This window comes from Marmota flaviventris, chromosome 2 (genome assembly GCF_047511675.1).
Source record: "Marmota flaviventris isolate mMarFla1 chromosome 2, mMarFla1.hap1, whole genome shotgun sequence".
In the NCBI taxonomy this organism is placed as follows: Eukaryota; Metazoa; Chordata; class Mammalia; order Rodentia; family Sciuridae; genus Marmota; species Marmota flaviventris.
The window spans coordinates 133,381,966-133,401,359 of NC_092499.1; the positions used below are offsets into that span (position 1 = coordinate 133,381,966).

General features: G+C 46.1%; 1 protein-coding gene across 3 annotated transcripts in view; it reads left to right on the forward strand.

Annotated features, from left to right (window-relative positions):
- The window catches only part of Il16 (interleukin 16), a 100,711-nt gene extending 81,474 nt beyond the window's left edge, over nt 1–19,237 (forward strand). Inside the window, exons 11-18 of one of the 3 annotated variants that reach the window (XM_027920231.2) lie at nt 1,202–1,683; nt 5,157–5,307; nt 7,527–8,616; nt 9,751–9,919; nt 11,936–12,037; nt 15,216–15,474; nt 15,705–15,830; nt 18,752–19,237. In XM_027920231.2, coding sequence (XP_027776032.2) covers nt 1,202–1,683; nt 5,157–5,307; nt 7,527–8,616; nt 9,751–9,919; nt 11,936–12,037; nt 15,216–15,474; nt 15,705–15,830; nt 18,752–18,945 — 2,573 coding nt within the window. In that variant the 3' untranslated portion in view covers nt 18,946–19,237. Of the gene's footprint in view, nt 1–1,201; nt 1,684–5,156; nt 5,308–7,370; nt 8,617–9,750; nt 9,920–11,935; nt 12,038–15,215; nt 15,475–15,704; nt 15,831–18,751 lie in introns of those variants that run through there. The other 2 variants (XM_027920245.2, XM_027920257.2) reach the window with 2 other exon arrangements.
- The last annotated feature ends 157 nt before the right edge of the window (nt 19,238–19,394 follow it).

The window sequence follows — 19,394 nt, forward strand, 5'->3', positions numbered from 1 at the left end:
TCTTTTACTCTTTTTGTGGCTGGTTTTTCTTAAGTGAGGATGCATTACTTTGTATACAAGAAGAAGAAAAAGAAAGAAAGAAAGAAAGAAAGAAAGAAAAAACTTAAAAAAAAAAAAAAGGATTTGAATTATGAGCTTGGCTGGTGTTGGTTCTCTCCTAAAGTCTCAAGTGCCCTCCCATGGGGCTCACTTGGCTCTCTCAGCCTCACAGAATGGGCGGGAGTTTGAGCAAGAAACCAGGCTTCAATCTACTACCACCTGCTTTAGCTGTGATTCTAAGAAAGGAGCCTCTTTGACAGCTCACCACTAGAGAGAAGGGCCTCTCAAGGATGTGTGGGTGGCTCTAGTGTGGGGAACTATGGTGGCAGGGTTACAGTTTGAGGACTAGAAGGAGGAGCTGGGCTGGAAAGGGCAGGAAAGAGAGGACCACAGCAAGAAACTGGTTTTTCTGAGCTAACTTCTTTAGCTGGAAAAAAAAAATTTGTAACCTGTTGATATAAGTTTCAAAGTGCCTTCCTTGCATTCTCTTTCTTTGATAGTGAACCTCAAAGGAAGCCTAGAAACCTTGCAATTATTATCCCTATTTTACAGATGAAGAAATTGAGTGTGGTGGGCTGAGTTTCCCCAGGAAGCTGATCCTGAGATAGAATTTAGCATGCAAGATATTTTTAGTAAGGTTTCCTAGGATTGAAACCTGTGGAAGGAAGGAGAGAAAGTGGGGTTGGGCAGAGGGAGAGAGGAGCTGAGATGGACCAACCCCTGGAAATCTGCAGCTAAAATAAGGTGGGCCTGTGTTGGCAGCAATGGCAGGACTATTCTCACCCATCTCCATCAGTCACTGGAACTAGGCCACCCCCTTGGCAAGGCAGCTCTCTGAAGCTGAGGCAGTTCCCGGAGGAACAGATGTTTGAAAGCCATCTGCCACCAGTCACAGCACAAGAGGGATACCAAGTCCTTTTTGATAGGCAATCTGAGCAGCACAACTTTGTATCCATCACCAGTTCAGAATTTCCTCAACCCAAAGGCATACAGCTCTTTGGGGACCAAACCAGAGGCTGCTGGGCTCTAAGTACAAAGTGGTCTTGGCTGAGCAGCCGACGTCTGGAGTCCCGTGTGCTGTCTGGAGAGGTCAGGGCAAGGCTGGAGTGTTTGCTGACTTCCAAAGCTCAGCTATGGAGGTTCCCTTGTGCTTCCCTTATAGGAGTCAAAAGGCTGGAGAGCAGCTGGCACGGGCGGCCTACCTTGGAGAAAGAGCGAGAGAAGAACTCAGCACCCCCACATCGCAGGGCTCAGAAGGTCATGGTCCGCTCCAGCAGTGACAGCAGCTACATGTCTGGGTCCCCAGGGGGCAGTCCCTGCAGTGGCAGTGCTGAGAAGCAGCCCTCTGATGGAGAAAGCTGCACCCACAGCCCCAGCCTGCCCCTGGGGAGGGAGTCAGGGGTGCTTCCAATGGCCTCATCCAGGCCACCCCAGGAGAGCCCGCCCCTCCCGGAGAGCTTAGATGGCCATCCACCTCTGAGACTGAAGAAATCCTTCGAGATCTTGGTGAGAAAACCTACGTCCTCCAAGCCCAAGCCTCCGCCCAGAAAGTACTTTAAAAGTGACAGTGAGCCTCAGCAGAGTCTGGAAGGGAAAGAGAGCTCCTTATGCCCTTCTGGGCACACCTTGCCCAGCTGCAGTCAGGTAAGAGAACATGGGGATGGACTGGATTTCCTTTGGTTGATGTCACACACAGGAATTCCTGAGGATCAGCAGAAGCAGCAGCCATGGCACAATACAGTTTCCTGCTCCAGCAGTGAAAGGCTGATGCTCAGGAGTCAAGTGAAATCTCACTATGCGAAGATAAGTTTGAAGCTTGGCAGACCCAAACTGGAAGCCCCAGTCCTGTACATTGGCTCTTGGCTTCCCATCCATAACCCAGTGGAATTTGAGTTCCCTGTGTGTGGGTCGATTGTTACACCCTTTGTGATGGACAAAAAGCAGATGTTCAGGAGGGCCACTCCCTGATGGGGGAGGCAGAGGTCACTGCACAGAAATTCTCAGGTGCTCTGCTTGCAAGGATCGTAGTTGCCTAAATAGCTAAAAGGGGACAAGAGTTAATTATCCTCTTTTTTTTTTTTAAGTAAGTAGACAGATGTGATTATGAGAAATTGGCTTCTATTTCTCCTCCAGTTAGCTTAGACTTCCAAGGTGGAGATCCTTGGAGAAATCCCAACTTCTCTAAGCCTAGGTTTCCTTATCTGTCACTTGAGATTGCATTTAGTGATTCCCTCAAAGAGCTACTGTTAGGATTCAATGTTACCAGTTAACTGAAGTGTCTAGCATAGTCTCAGACACAGTGTGCTCCTTGCTGTGATCATTCCCCCATCATACCCCTAGAGACCTTCTTCCTCATAGTCCTGCCCACCTCCTTAAAGGAAGACTAATGGACAGACAGGAAGCAGCTATATCGGGAATTATTTTTATGTGCAGGCAGTATGCTAAATATTTTCATGTATATTGTCTCAGCTCTTGCTTGTAACACCCTGAGGGTGAGGTCCCAATTATGTAAAGACAGAAATGAGAAACTTGCTCAAGTTCATATTGCCAGTGGTCCCTGTTAACCACTGTGCCACAAATCTTCTCTAGGTAGTTGCTCCTCTGGGCAGGTAGAAGGAAGCCTCAGAAGTTCCCTACAATGAGCTATAATGAGGGTTGATGAACTTCGGGGTATAAGAAATCCCAGTTGGTGGTGGAGGTGGACATGGATGGTCTAGATGGAGAGAGTCAGTAGAGAAGGGTAGAATGAGGCTGGGTTGCTAAAGAGGAAGTGCTCTTTTGCAGACAGCAGGAGGATGTGGCTAGCTACCAACACATGATGAAGTTGTCAGTGTGGATCTGACCCTCCACCTTCATCCTTTCAGCAAATAACTCATTTTCCTTTGGGCCTGAGAAGGACAGATTGGAAACAGGCTGGCTGAGAGGCCATGATTTTATCCTCTTCCTGGAATGAAGGAGGGTAGTGGTCCTGGTGATGCCCATGGGTCACTTTCTCAGGTGGGACCATACACAGGGCAGGGATTAGCCCCAAGTAAGATGGCAGGAGGAGAAGGCAGGGTTTCTGGGCAAAGAGCTGACACAAGGAGCTTTCTCACAAGCAGGTTCCCTCATCTTTGGTACCTCCTCAGTATACCACACCTTCCTCAATCCTCTGTCAGCAGCACCGTCCCCGGCAGCACAGATAAAATTCTGCAGCTGCTCTTCTCTGTCCCCAGGTGTTTTCCCACCAGGCCTTCTCCTGTAATCTATTCCACCATGCACAACAAGCTTGTGCTGGGTATTGGGGTTAATAAAGAAAGGACTATAGCCCAACCGGATACAGGAAACAATCTACTTGACTTGGCTCCTCTTAAAAATTGTTGACGAATCCTGGTCACTCCTCATTGGATGTTATCCTGTGGCTCCAGTGTACAATATCTCTCCCTCCCTCCTATCCTCTCCCCTCTACTTCTTTTTCCATCCCTCCTTTCCTTACTCCCCTTTGTAGACTTTTTTCTTCATAGCCCCAAGGCCCTTCTCAAGTTCCTGTGGATGTCCTTCAAATCTTTCTTTTCTACTGTAACTCAAGGGGACTTAACTTCCACAACCAAAATGACCATCAGGATCTTTTCCTCAAAAAAACACCAATTCTTCTCTTTTTAGAAAATCATCATAAACTATAATCTGTGTTAAAACAACAATTACTTTCTTTCTTAAATCCATCTCTGTCTCTCTAGACCTTTTTCTCTTTTCCTTCTCCCTCCCTCATCCACCAAACACTGTACCAGAAAACTTTTGTCAGAAAAATATTTTGTATAAAATTAAGCTTATTTCAGAAACTAATTTGAAAAACCTCCCATGAAGAGGATGCAACATCAAACGAAACATATCTGTGTCTATTCCAAGATGTCAAGCTACTTTGATGAGCCAGGCAAGGTGATGCACGCCTGTAATCCCAGCCATTTGGGAGGCTGAGGTTGGCGATCACAAGTTGAAGGTCAGCCTCAACAACTCAGGCTCTAAGCAACTTAGTGAGACTTTGTCTTAAAATAAAAAATAAAAAAGGCTGGGGATGTGGCTCAGTGGTAAAGCACCCCTGGGTTCAATTCCCCAGTACCACAAATAAATAAATAAATAAAGCTACTTTGATGACTGTACTTGCTAGAAACCATATCTGCCTATACAAGTGCCAACAATTCATGGATATGGACAGGTGTCACTTTACAGAACTTGGAATGGGGTGGAATAAAATATCCTGAGTAATAAAAGTCTTAGAGACCTTCAGGTTAATATTTTAAGTGTTTAATGCCATGGCCAAGCCGTACTTTTTCAGATGACTAGTTTAAGAAGCCCAACAATTCCTTTAGATTGGTTAATCACTTGGTATTTCCAAAATGCTCCCTTTAAGCTCAGTTTTACAGTAGGAACTTGCATTGATGCAATAACTTGTGAACACGTTTGTAACTTCTGTACAACTTTCCTTCCCCCAAAATGTTTCTTTTGTATGTGGATACTACATCTCAGATGGGGGGGCCACCTATGGTCCCAAAGGATGCATGAATGCGCTCCTGCTTCCTTCCTTCCTCTCTGTAGGGAGGCCTGGAGCTTTGTCAAATGGCCCACTGTTACATGACTCTGGAACCAGTACAATGCAGAGGTCACCACCATCCAATATAAGGAGCATCATTCTGATGATGTCTGCCTTCTCATTCTTTTTTTTTTTTTTCTGGCTCTAAGCAACTTAGTGAGACTTTGCCTTCCCTGGATTGGCCTTTTTCTACAGAACACTCTTATTTGGCTTATCTGTAAAATTTTACTCTTTTTTCAAAAATGAGACTAAAAGCACCTCTCTGGCAAAGCCTCCTCCCCTGTAGAAGAGAGCTGGTGACCCCTGCTTCCACAGCCGTGTTCTGGACACCAGGTTATTGGAAGTCAAGGGTTGTCTGGGGCCTTCAGGCAGTGCTGTTTTTGCCATGATGGCACCTTGGAGGAAAGAACTCTCTTTACAAGGCTGCTGATGAATTTTCCATTAAAGGCGGCTCAATATCCGCTCTCCTGTCCTAATCAAAGTGCGCCTTGCCTTCTCACAGCTGAAGGCTACCGTTTTGACACAGTCTTGCTTCCTGTTTACACCACAGGAAGTCAGAGAGCTGCTGCCACCACTGCCTCCACAGGAAGACGCAGCAGGGAGAACCCAGGGTGCTGGTGCCTGCTGCTCAGAACCTGGAGTCAACCCTCCGACCACGTCCTCCACAGAAGGCGAGCCAGGGAGGAGAAGAGCCAGCCCAGGTAAGCTCTCATGGAATCTTCTAGAAGGTAGGGCCCCGTAGAGAAAGGTCCAGTGATAAGGTAAGAGCCCGAGTTTAGTCTGAGGATCAGCGTTCTGCATTGATGTGTCTGGTGGCTCAGGCTGATGAGCCATCAGGAGTCTGGGGCTCTGGGACAGCAGAACAGTGAGTGCTGTCCAGGCTGGGAAATCTCCAGATTGAATCAGTGATGCTGTAGTGGTTGTGGTGGGAATGCAGGCCAATCCAGGAAGGCAACAGGAGAATGGGGTCCTTGGGAAGCAGTCCAAAGGCACACTCACTCAACCGTCATGGGAGCAGCTGCCTGTGGGATGATAACATCTACCGCACTGCCTTCAGTCTTTCCAAATCTGAGAATGTAGTGTCAGGGAAGCATAAGTATCATTTTGCTGGTGGTCACCACATCCATGAGGTGGATAGCAAGTTTGTGTCCCCCGTGGTACATTGAGCAGTACTAAGACATGACTTTAGTACTCAGTGTCTTGCTAGAAAGAGCTTAGGATTTGGTGTTGGGAAATACTTAATCATCCATCATTATCTGTGATTCTGGATACCCTCGTTTGCCTTTGAGAGCCTCAATTGGCTCATCAACAAGGAATGGAAGATCTCAGAGAACCCCAACACATGATTCAATTCAGCAAGCACACACTAAGTGCTGGATTCAAAGGCCCTATACTTGGTGCTGGAGGAGAGATAGGGAAAAGGATGAAACAGGCCAGTTCCTGCCATAAGGAGCTGCCAGTTATGACAGAGAAATAAACATGTAGGCTATAAACTATATGCCTGGTTGAGAAACACTGCAAAAAAAAAATAGCAGATGACAGGCTCCTGGAGAGTTAAGGAACATTACGAATGGAAAGATCCAGCACATCTTAGACAGACAGGTGCCCAGCCCATGGAGGCTTCACCCCTCCACACTCCCTTCCCTTAGTCATCCCAATTGAGGAACACACCAGGGGACTATTAGTCCTGCCCAGCTTGAAGAGGGCTTGCCTCTAGAACCTTTGACTGCCACATCTCAACACAAGAGCCCCTAACTGCTGAACAATTTATAAATGCAGAAACAGAACAAGAGAGCTAGACTCACTTTCCCAAGTCCTGGGGTCATTCATTCCCACCCAGATTGTCCGAATTGAGCAGAGCTTCTCCTTGATATCATCAAAGTTCTGCCGTCTACATAGATTATTGCCCTTGTGATCTGGCATTAAGACAAGGGATAGGGCGGGACAGTGTTTCTTAAGCTGGTTTGCATTCTGGCATCAAACATCTCCCTTGGAATCACACAGCATCATGTGCTTAATCATAGAAATCTAGCATGTGTGGGAAACATGGCAGGGCCACATGTCGACTTACTTCCTGCCTTCAGAACTCAGGGGCCAACTTTCTCCTATCCCTGGGAAAGACAGCCAGGGGCAAAGTCTTCTGTGCCCATGTAGATGGGATGCCAGTGCCATGCTCACTGCCTCCTAGATCAAAGGGCTGACCGTGTCAGGGCATGCCCAAGGTCCCTGCTGGCACAGGGCAGGTGTTACTCTGAAATCCCCAGTAGGGTTTATTGCATCCCCAACACCCAGGGTGCATCCCAGCTGTATTAACTCAGAACTTAGGGGTGGACCCTTAGATCTGGATGTGTAGCCAAGGTTGAGAATCAGTGTCACTGAGCTTTTGTCTACCTGGAACATTGTGATCAGCTCTTAAAAGTGTATATTCACAATGGACGTAGGCAGTCCAAACCAAATATGGGAGCCGATTTGGCCTAAAAGTTCAAAAGGGAAGAAAATTAGTTTGGCCTTTACTTTAATGGGTTATCTGGGAAATGGGTTACTTTGGGCAGTGGAAAGGGCATGTGAGTGAGGAGACAGGAGGGGAGGGGTCTTGTCCTTGCTTTGCCACTGGATGGCCCCTTGCTCTTCTTGAACGCTGCAGTCCTCAAGTGCAAAATGCCAGAGATTAGACCAGATATTTCTTGAGTATATCTTCAATGCTGGAACATTAGGATGCCAGGAAGTTAACTCCCCTTTCTGGTTCTCCTGTCCTGCACCTCAGTCAAGTGACAGCAACTGGAGCTGGCCCATCTCGGTGTCCACCACTTCCGCTCATCTTCTCCAGAGCTCTTTTGCTGCTCAGCTTTGAAACTAGAATTTAGGAAGAAAAGTCATAATAAGATTAATGCCCAGCTCTGGCTTTGTTTCTCCTCCCTAGTGACCCGAGCATCCCCAATTAAACACCCGCTGCTTAAGAGGCAGGCTCGGATGGACTATAGCTTTGATACCACAGCTGAAGACCCTTGGGTCAGAATTTCTGACTGCATCAAAAACTTATTTAGCCCCATTATGAGTGAGAACCATGGCCACATACCACTGCAGCCCAATGTCAGTCTGGGTGAAGAAGACGGGGCACAGGGACACCCAGATGGGACCTCACCAAAGCTGGACACTGCCAATGGTGCTCACAAAGTTTACAAGTCAGCGGACAGCAGCACTGTGAAGAAAGGGCCCCCTGTGGCCCCTAAGCCAGCCTGGTTTCGTCAGAGTTTAAAAGGTCTGAGGAATCGAGCTCCAGACCCAAGAAGGCTGCCTGATCCGGCCTCATCCCTGCAGCCAACACCTGCTTCCAGGGAGCCCCTGGGGCCACACCCAAGGGCCACCTCCTCCTCCATTAAGCAGAGAATCAGTTCCTTTGAAACCTTTGGCTCCTCTCAACTGCCTGACAGAGGAGCCCAGAGACTAAGCCTTCAGCCCTCCTCTGGGGAAGCCTCCAAACCTCCTGCAAAGCAAGAGGGAGGACGGTTTTCTGGCCTCTCTGGGCGAGGGGCTCCATTCTCTGTGGAGCACAGGTATCCAGAGCAGGAGCAGCTGCCCTCAGGTTTCCCTGCAGCCTCCAAGGTCAGTGATGCAGGTGTGTCGGAGTCTCCTCCTCCATGGCAGCGGCCCCATCAGAAAACCTTCTCCCCTGACCCTGACCCGCTCTCGAGGCTGCTGTCCTCACAAATTAAGGACTCTCAAGGCCCAGTCCTCAAGATGCCAAGCCAGCGGGCACGCAGCTTCCCCCTGACCAGGACTCAATCTTATGAGACTAAGCCATTTGATGAAAGGACCAGTAAGCTCTACTCCATCAGCAGCCAGGTGTCCTCGGCTGTCATGAAGTCCTTGCTGTGCCTTCCATCTTCAATCTCCTGTGGCCAGACCACCTGCGTTCCCAAGGAAGGGGCATCTCCAAAGTCATCGTCCAATGAAGATTCAGCTACAAATAGTTCCGAGCCAGCCTCCTCAGACCTGGGGTTTTCTCTCAAGTGAGTGTCTACACCAGGGTTTTTCTCACTGTCCTCACCTTTCTTTCCTTTCTCATTTTTCTTTCTTTTAAAGTTCTACTTACCACTTAGTCTTATTTTTATTATACCAAAGATGGAACCCAGGGGTGCTGTCTCACTGAGCTCCATCCCTAGTCCTTTTATTTTTTTATTTTGAGACAAGGTCTCAATTGTTGAGGCTGGTCTTGAACTTGCAGTCCTACTGCCTCAACCTCCTGAGTCGCTGGTATTACATGCATGTGCTAGCCTCCTGGCCTATACCACTTTAAAAAATTTCTCAGATTTACTATCAGATGTACTAGTTTAAAATTGTTCCTCCTCTTCTGCTGCTGTTCCTCCTCTGCCTCTGCCTCTTCCTCCTCCTTCTTTGAAAATTTAAGTTGGTACATTATAATTAAATATAATAGTGGGATTCCTTGTTACATATTTGTACAAGAATATAATATAATTTAGCCTTTTTCATTCTCCAGTACCTCTTTGTGTGCATGTGCTCACATGTGCACATGTGCGTGCCACACCTCTCCCTTCCATATTAAGGAGAAGGTTTCACAACACCTAGCCTCAGAAAGTGAAGCACAAGATTGGCCCCCTGGCAAATTACCCATGGAGATTTTGGAAGGCAGGTGCACATCTGAAAGGTCCCATTCTTAATTCAGATGAAGCTAAGAGATTATCCCTTGGGAGTTCCTGCTGCTCCCCAAAAGGAATTCACTTGTACTCTACTCCTAGGCTCAGACCCTTGGACAGGAAGTTAGGACACCTGGGTTTTGGCCCCAGTTCAGGTACTGACTCCCTGACCATGAGCAGGTTCCTTCAATGCTTATCCTTAGTTTCCACTTCAGCTGAAATTGAGAGGTGAAGGAGAAGACCTGCTTCACAGAAATGTGAAGTGGGCAGAAGTATTTTGGGGGCTTCTTCAGAGTTGGAGCTTGGTCCTCCCTCTTTAATCAGTGCAGTTCTGCATTTGTTTGTGTTATTTATTGTTCTTATGCTGCATCAAAATTTAAAATGCCCCAAAGTGTTTAGCATCATGCCTGAAATAGAGTAATTATGCAACAAATATTAGCTCTTCATAATATTGCTATTCATGCACTGTGCTCTTTCTTCTTATGAAAGCCTTTCAGAGCTAAGAGAATATACAGAAGGTCTCACTGAGCCCAAGGAAGCCGATGACAGGGACCATTGTTCCTCTCAGTCTGGTCAGTCAGTCATCTCCCTGCTCAGTTCAGAAGAATTAAAAAAACTCATTGAGGAAGTGAGAGTTCTGGATGAAGCAACATTAAAGGTAGGTTTCTTTTGTAAGTATTTACAGTGGCAAGAGGTTATTGTGGGTTGTTTGGTTACCACAGTTTGGACAAAGGGGAAGCAGCTCATGAAGTTCCATGGGTCTTGAAGCTAGAGAAGTCAGCTCCTAGTTGCTGACACAAGAGACCCAGGTCTCTCCTTTCCAAGGTAGAGGGACACTGTATCACTTGACCACAGTAAGACTTTACATTTGAAGGAAGTTTTCCAGCATGAGATGCTTTTAATACACTGCATCATTTTTCCCATTTCATAAACGAGAAAGGCAGTGTTCAAGGACACAGAGCCTCCTTGGTACTCCAAGTTCAAACTCAGTACTGTGTCCACATCCCATGAGCTACCAACTTGGCCTGTCTCAGTGAGATGCTGTGTGGTAGGTAGCACAGTGTTCTCTGTAAACAGCATGGGCTATGAGAGGTCTCACTTTGGAGCTTTCAGCATTTCTGATCCACATTGGAAGGTGAGCTCACAGAGTCCCCATGCATCAGCCAAGTAATTCTGGAAGCCTTAGTTCCCATATGCTTTCTGAGCACAGCCTAAAAGTGAATAGTGAGAAAGCGGCTGGGCAGAACTAGGGCCAACTGTCAGATGACCATGGGATTCCCAGGTCTCATATAGAATTCCTCCATTGGAATAATCCAGATTAGAAGGAGAGAACAAGGAGACCCTCACTTCCCTATAAGAGAAACATCATAGCTGCAATTCCCAGGTGTGGTAAAATCTGATGAGTATAAGGTGTCCCTGGGCCTTGATTCCTCCTCTGTGACTCTCACACCTAGCTGGGACCATGGTTCCCCAAGGCCTGATTTAGCTCAAATGAAATAAAGGAGGCAAAAGTGCATAAAATACAAAGAGCAGTCCCACCTAAGGTGTTATTGGGAGGGTATTTGTAATCTAACCTGGCAAGAACCTATAGGGCATCCCAGGGGGGGAGATTTGGGCTGGCACTGGAGCAGTGAGGGACACTATCCTTTCATCATGTCTGGTCTTGGAGATTCCAAATCAAAGGATCACAGAGCCAGCTGCAAGTCAGGGACTCTGATGGTGCTTGGAGCAAGTGAATTCTTTGACATAAATTCACTCCCTAGCACAGGTTGCAAAACAGTGACTGCCGAGCTCTGGGACCTGAAGGTGTATTTTATTTCGTCTCAATGATGATTTTTTTTGTTATTGAATTCTAGATATTACAAAACCTAAATCAATACCTGGATTTCTAACTCTATTCTTTAAAGGAAATGATCTAGTAGCATTGGGTCTGTCTTCCTACGTAGTCGCCAACCCTTTAGAGCAGGAAATATATATTTGTTGGCTGTGATTCCTTCATCTCACATCTACCCATTTTGCTCATTTAAGTGACCTGCTGGCCTCTGTAGGAGCCGGAGCTTAAAGACTGCAATTCTAGACCAGAATAGGGGTTGCTGGCTTTGGTCTATACAGGGAGGTTGTCCTGGCTCTGTGGGAGCCCATGTCCAGGCTGGGAAATGCTGTGTGTGTACCTGCATTTGTGTACATGTCTGGTTATGCATGTATTCTAGAGAGAGAGGTCAGCTGGGCCCCAGACTGCTGCTACTGGGCCCCACAGAGGAGAAGGGAGAAAGAGGGAGTAACCAACTTCTGCAAAACAGTACTGAATCTTGGCTTTCTGACCCAAAGTCCTTGTCCTAAAGACATGGTAGAGCTTCATTATCTATCATGCTGGGATTTTAGCTAACTCCATAGCGGCTAGCCCAGCATGTATTAGTGCGGGTACAGATGGGGTAAGGAAGAGAGGAAAAGAATTGTGCTTGCTGTTTTACATACATCTTTTTTCTACTTCTAAACTTCCTCTGAAAGTACAGTCTTCTCTATAGATGATGAAACTGAAACTGAGGTTTGAGGAAGTGAAAGAACTTGGAGCCTGGCCCAGCTGAGCTTGATAAAATAAATCAGTCTGATGTTAAAGCATTTATTGAATTGTTCATGCTGCTGCCCTGAGGTGTTTATGTGTTTTCATTTGCAGCAATTAGACAGCATCCACGTCACCATCTTACACAAGGAGGAAGGCGCTGGCCTTGGCTTCAGCTTGGCAGGAGGAGCAGATCTAGAAAACAAGGTGATTACGGTAAGTGGGCCAAAGATGGGGGCGTTTCTGAGCCTGAGAGGATGTCTCTGGGGGAGGGGCAAACTTGCCAGGTTGGGGCCCTGTGCTGGGGAACAGAGGAATGCATGACGCCAGGTCACTGGGCAGGCAGTTAGACAGGATCTTAAAGGAGAGCCAACAGGACCCTCCTTTTCAAGAACCACAGACGGGTTACTTGTGTGGGACTTCATATTTAACCCTCATCCTAATCCTCACTTTAATAAAGAAGGTCTCTGGGTACGCAAAACAACTTCAATGTACCCAAATGAAACTGAATCACTTGTGGAGCTTCAAAAATGTGTGTGTATGTGTGTGTGTTTATGATTTTCACACCAGAACATCTGAATCAGAATTTTGCAGGATTGAAGCCCTATTGCCTACATTGTTTAAGATTCCAGGGGATATTTTAAAAACTGAAACTACATTTTATTCAATGTCATGTCTCTTCCTTTGGAAATATAGTCCTAGTAATCACTAAGATTTAGATAAGAGTCGTTCTGTAATGCCAGATTCGTGGGACCCTAATAGACCTCCAGGAGTCGAGCCCCGGCCCTTAGTTCAGTGAGGATTTATAGGTTTTTTTGGGATACTCTATGCATCACAACATCACACAGCAAATCATTTCACACCGCGGGAAAGTGAAACAACAACTCTTAACATTGATTAGCACATTCACTGGCGGAAACAAGTTGGGTAGGGGTGATTGGTTAGTGTAAGAGGAGGATTCGTTTGAACTGATTGGTTTAATCCTCAAGGGGTGTACGTATTGAACTATATGGTTTCCTAACATGTTATCAGCTACCCAGACTACTGGGGGGGTCATCTGGCATCCCAGGTATTCTCCCTGTCCCATGCTGATTGGTGGTTGTTAGGGGGTTGCTATGGGTCCTCACCTAGCCTAACTGAGTCAGGGACACCTGGCCCCTGCAGATCTCTCCTGTTATTTGTAGACAAACAACTCAGCAGGGTGGATATGTGCCTAAGAGTGCTCTGTGGTTTTTTCCAAGGACAAGGGTCACGTCCCCTTCCTTGGACAGGCTTTGAGGTAGAAGCTGCTGTTATTTATTTTTTCAAAAATGGAGTCACATCAGTTTCTCAGTTTATGAGCACAGGCGCCTTTTTAGAAGGCTGTACAGTCAGGATTGAAGACCTGGCCTGGGGTACAACACAGATCACCTCATAGGAAGGAACGTCAAAAGGCAGAGCCCTGTAAAAACAGTGGCTTTCCTACTTTTGCCCACTCAGAGGGTGAGACTGTTCACTTAGGCAGCTGAGAAGCCAATCTGATGGTTAGTTGAGCACAACGGGCCCCAGCTGGAGGAAAGAACAGTTACTGTGCATGCATGTAAATAGCAGTACACATCCCAGGACTTCAGATCCCGTGGTCCAGCCCCTGTTCACAGAGGAACTGCTAAAGCCCGGATGGTGCTGAGAGAGCAACACATCAGTGGACCCCATGATTCTGGCCTGGGCAATCTGATCAGCCCACTGCTCCAGACCAAGTGTACTTGACCCAGATGGTTTCTGATCCTCCTATCTTCATGGACCAGGCAATGACATAGCTGCTGTGTCTCTCTAAAGCTGAGCGCATATAGTTGTCATCCCACAGCTGTGTTGTCTCAGGGTATGTAGATGGTGGTGGGCTCATTTGAATGTCTTTGCCCAGCTGCAATAAATCCTCCAGTCCATAGCACCGGCCAGCTTTAAACACACCATATCCCCTTGCAATGGTGATGTGGTACATTACTATTTGTCACTTCAGTTGGTCCTGAGTGAGCAGTGACTTCCTTGATTTATTTATAAGTTCTTTACCACAAAAAAGTACATAAAACTAAAAAGTACCTATTTCTGTTATTAAGCACTTGGCTGAATACTATAAACAGGTTCCTGATTCTGTAGTTAGTTCCCTTTCAATTTATAGAGAAGGCTCTCTTGTGTTTGAATAGAGCCTGCCTGTGGGAATAGCACTTCGGACCTTTTTCTCTGTCCTTGAGTAGCAATTTCTCTTCACTCTATTTGGCCAGCCACCCTGAGCACTCAAATTCAGCACGCTGAATGAGCATGTGAGCAAAATTTCCTCTTTCTCCTTCCGTGTTTAACAGTTCTCTTCATTTATAGATTTGTAAAAAGAGAACCAAGTATGAGACCATGCATGACCAAGCACCATGCTCAGTGACCTCAGTGTGCTCACCACCTTAGTGACCTCTTGTCTAAATTAATCTTCCCACATCTTGGGTTGAATAGTTGTTTTATAGAGGAGGAACCTCACAGCAGAAGTTCTGCTTCATGCTGGGGGCTCACAGCCTAGGAATTCTGACATTATCTGACCACATAATAGAATTTTCTAACACCAAAACCACTTCAGAGACTAAAGTGCTTGTTCACATCATAAAAAGTAAAACAATCTGTAGCCCCTTTAAGTGAGTGCCCATCAATCCTCTTAATTATAATTTACATCATTAAAGAGAGCAAGGCAAAGACATTTTGTTTGAATCCTGCATATTTTTGTGAAAGTGATCAAGAAGTGACTAATGTCTAGACTGCCTACGATGGTGTATATCAAATATATCCTGCAGAAGATGGGACCAGAGAGAGCATTTCTCTATGGAGAAAGGGTTCTTTGTTGGAACACTATGGGCAATCACCATATCATATTGCCCGTTCTTAGAGATCTATGCAAATTTGCATTGTAGTGTTTCTAATGTCTTTAGAGAAATAGACGTTTTCAGAGGTTTTTTTTTTTTATTTTTTGCTTAATTCAGTATTTCTCAAGTTTCTTTGATCTTAGAAACCCTTTATTACTCATCACCTATTAACATGCCATAGAATCAGAATTCAAGGGAAGTAGTTTGGGAAATGCTGATCTAGGACAGGTAAGGCAGAAGATTTCCCCGGGAATGTCCATGAAGATTGTAGTGATGTGGTCCAGGGCATGGTTCTGAGAAGAATTCTGAAGGCTCACCTGGACGTTATTGCTGGTGATCTCTGCTATGGGTAGAGGACAAGGGGAAGCTAGTCCCTGTGCCAGTAGCTCTGATCTAGGACACAATTAGTCTTAGTTTTCTTTGGCTTCAAAAATCCCTATAGAGTTGACTGCCTGACAAGTTCAGATCCTCTATCAATATGGATCTGACTTCCTGATTTCCTTTCATTTACTCAGGTTCACAGAGTGTTTCCAAACGGGTTGGCCTCCCAGGAAGGGACTATTCAGAAGGGCAATGAGGTTCTTTCCATCAATGGAAAGTCCCTCAAAGGGGCCACCCACAATGATGCTCTGGCCATCCTCCGCCAAGCTCGGGACCCAAGGCAAGCTGTGATTGTCACAAGGAGGTCAACTCTGGAGGCCACCCTGGATTTGAACTCCTCCACTGACTCTGCAGCCTCAGCTTCTGCAGCCAGTGATGTTTCTGTAGAATCCAGTAAGTTCTCCCCACTCAGTGGAAGCTTTATGGACCATATTGCCTCTGGCCACTTGGAGCCAGTGTAGGTGGGGATGCTTAGTAATTTGTGGCCCCAACCACATGTGACCTGCCTAGTATCTTGTGGAGATGTGTGTCTTGTGTTCACGAGTGTGTGAACACAGCACCAGCCGGGTCATCCACGGCTTGGGAGTAGAGCAGCCTCTAACAAGTCCCTGCATCTTCCTCAGCAGCAGAGGCAACAGTCTGCACCGTGACACTGGAGAAGACCTCGGCAGGGTTGGGCTTCAGCCTGGAAGGAGGGAAGGGCTCCCTGCATGGAGACAAACCTCTCACCATCAACAGGATTTTCAAAGGTGTGGTATGGGCTTTTTGAATGCTCTCCAGTTTCATGGGCACTTTCTGGTGACATTGGTTTCCCATAACCCCATGTCCTCTTGAGAGGCATGCAGGTCCATTTAGGGCTCAGTTTTGCTTTTCAACCTTTACCCCTTTGCTCAGATAGCCCCTTAACCCCTCTGTTTTACTAGGTCCTTGTTTTAGTCAACTTTCTCACAGCTGTGACTAAAATATCAGACCAGAACAATTTTAGAGGAGGAAAAGTTTATTTGAGGGCTCACCATTTTAGATGTCTCAGTCTATAGACAGCTGACTCAATTCCTTAGGGCTCAAGGTGAGGCAGAACAACATGGCAGAAGAGTATGGCGGAAGGGAAGTGGCTCACATGATGATCAGGAAGCAGAGGGAGAAAGAGACTCCACTCTCCAGATACAAAATATATACCCCATAATCACACCATTAATGAACCACTTCCTCCAGCCACACCCTATCTGCCTCAAGTTGCCACTCAGTAATCTCATGGCAGATTGATCACTGATTAGGTTAAGGTTATAACCCAATAACTTCTTCTCCAAATCTTTTTGCTTTGTCTCACCTGTGAGTTTTTTTTGGGATACCAAATTTAAACCATAAAAGTCCTCTTGCAACTGAGCCCTGGGCTTGGTTCAGCTTAGCAGAGCCAGGACTAGACTGAGGCAGGTGAAACCCTGGCCTGAGGTTCAAAATTTAATGGGGCACCAAAATACACAGTAATCAAGATCAATACAATTTCAGTCCTTCCTTTCTTCCTTCCTTCCTCCCTGCCTTCCTCCCTCCCTTCTTTCCTTTCTTCCTTCCTGGGGTACTGGGGATTGAACCCAGACACCCTCTGTCACTGAGCTATACTCTCAGCCCTTTTTATTTTTGAGACAGGGTCTCCCTAAGTTGCTGAGGTTGGCCTTAAAGTTATGATCCTTTTTGCCTCGGCCTTCTATATCACCAAACCCAGCTCAATGCAAAATTTCAATTGATTAATTAATTTTGCAGTCTCTGGGAATTAAACCTAGGGCCCTGAGCATGCTATACAAGTGCTCTGTCATTGAGCTATATCCCCAGCCTTCAGTGCAATATATATATATATATATATATATATATATATATATTTTAAATCAAACTAATTTTAAAAAATTCATGTTGAACAAAATACAATCAAAGTCTGGCTTTGTACCTGCTCCACTTGACCTTACTGGCCTTACCCTAGTCCTAACTCATCAGCTCCCACTTTTACTTACAATTTTGATATTTTCTTCACCATAGATTGGGGAGGACTAAATATCCCATACATTCCTGTAGCCTCAGCCTCTGTCTCTGGCCCCAGCATTGGTTTTCCACAAAGGGATGCCCATGCAGGGACGGTGCTCTCTGCTGGCTTAAAGTCAGGGTGGGGAAGCCAAGGTGTGGGGGTGCAAGAGTATTTGACGTGGGGGTCACTGGGTTTGGGTTTTCCTGTGAAAATCATGAATGACCTAAAGCTGCCATATAAATCTTCCCTGAATTCTTTGCTACTCTTCAACTGGAAGCCTATGCACCACAGGGCAAGGTGTTGTGAGACCTGAACACAGGAAAGGATGCTAAGAGGTCTGGGAGCTAGTTCCAGCTCTGCCTCTGAGTTGCTGGGTGACCACTTCTTCTCATCCAAAGGAAAAAATAAAATAAAAGAGGCAAAGAAGTATAGGTATGTGTCTGAGAGCTCTTAGAACTGGGACCCTAAGGGCCTCCCAACTCTGCTCTCTGTCCTACATGGATCCCTGTGGCCAACTGGTTTTGTTAGAGGAATCTCTGTGGCAGCTATGAAAACCCAGAGGGTAGGCTGAGGTGTATATGATGATTCCCCCAGAATCTATGTTAATTCCAATTTTGAGAAAGATAATTTGAACTTTTTCAAAGGTCAATTTGGAATTAGAATGGGGTCCAAAGTCAACAGAGTCAAAAGACTTGGACCCATGAACTTGGTTCCAATGCTAATTCTCCTCCTTAGAGTAGGATGAGCTTGAGCAAGTCAATTCACCATCCTGGGCCCATTTGCTCCTATGGGGATAACTAACCAGCTGCAAGGTTCTAAGGGATGTGGATGCTAGAGCCAGAAGTTCTGGGCTTCAATGCAGGTTCAACCACTTTAGCAGTTTTGAAGCTCTGAAAGAAGCACTTTAGTCTTTGGTTTCTTCACCTGTAAAAAGGGAATACTAAAGGCATATGCCTCATAGGATTACTGTCACCAATGCAAACCATTAGCACAATGCCCATCATAACAATTAACCAAAATAATTTAGCCATTTTATTATTTTGTATTTTTTTTCATTATTTGTGAAGGTCATGGTGTCAACTGGGAAATTTATAAACTGTATAAAAAGTCCTGTTTCCACATGCAGCTTTTGAAGAGTGGGTACCATACAAAATTATGTCTTTCTTATATGGGCACAGAGGCCTTCTCCATGCTGCTCAGAGCCAAAAGCCCATGAAGACTGCCTCATGAAAATCTCACCAGCTCTGTTCCTGTACCGCCCAGTACTGTTCTCACAAGAAAGGGAGACCAAAAGCAAGGGGGTGGGATATTGGCTCAGTGTTCAAGGGAGGCATTGAGGAGGATTTAGCACCCTAGAGTCTTCTGTGAATTGTATAAGTCTTACTAACCGGGCTCTGGCTTGGTGCTGCCTGGAATCTCCTTCCTCTGGGAATAGCAAGGGCTGCAGTTTTCCACAGAGAGCTGGAGCCTGGTGTCTAAGTGCTGAGACACCATTTTATAATATTCCTCATTTTGGAACCACCACCAAGCTTCCAAGAAATGGATGTGTCATTCTCTTCTCAGCTGTCCTGGCTCCGAGATCACAGGTAGAAGTAACTTCTAGTTTTGTCCTATCACCAGTCTAGCCCATTATAATGTTCTTCTCCCTTGTTTCAGGGGCAGCTGCAGAACAAAGTGAGATGGTCCAGCCAGGAGATGAAATCTTGCATCTGGCTGGCACTGCTATGCAGGGTCTCACACGGTTTGAAGCCTGGAATGTCATCAAGGCACTGCCTGATGGACCTGTCACTATTGTTATCAAACGGAAAAGCCTGCAGTCCAAGGGGACCACAGCCACTGGAGACCCCTAGACAGGGCACCAACTCTGAAGCCAAAGCCATGAGCACACAGCTCCCATAACTGCTGATTCTCAGGGTCTCTGCTGCCCACCCCACCCAGATCAGGGAAAGCACAGGTGTGCTTCCTGGGGATTGCTGCTCAGGTCCAGACCTTCTGGAAAACAATCCAGCAAGAGGATTGTCATCAAAATAAGGCAGAGTCATGCTGGGGTGGCTGATACAAACTGTATACTGTATATATATGAAGTTTAATGATAATGTTGTGGTGCCATAATAAAATGGATATATTACAATTTGATCTGAACCCATGTCCTGCTGTGCAAAATCTTATGAGTATTATAACTGTAACAACCTGCCCCACAATAGCAACATTTGTTTTTATCATGATTCTGAAGTGTGGGCAGGCCTTGGCCAGAGAGCTCACCTCTCCCTACTCCCACTTGGCATCAACTGCAGCAACT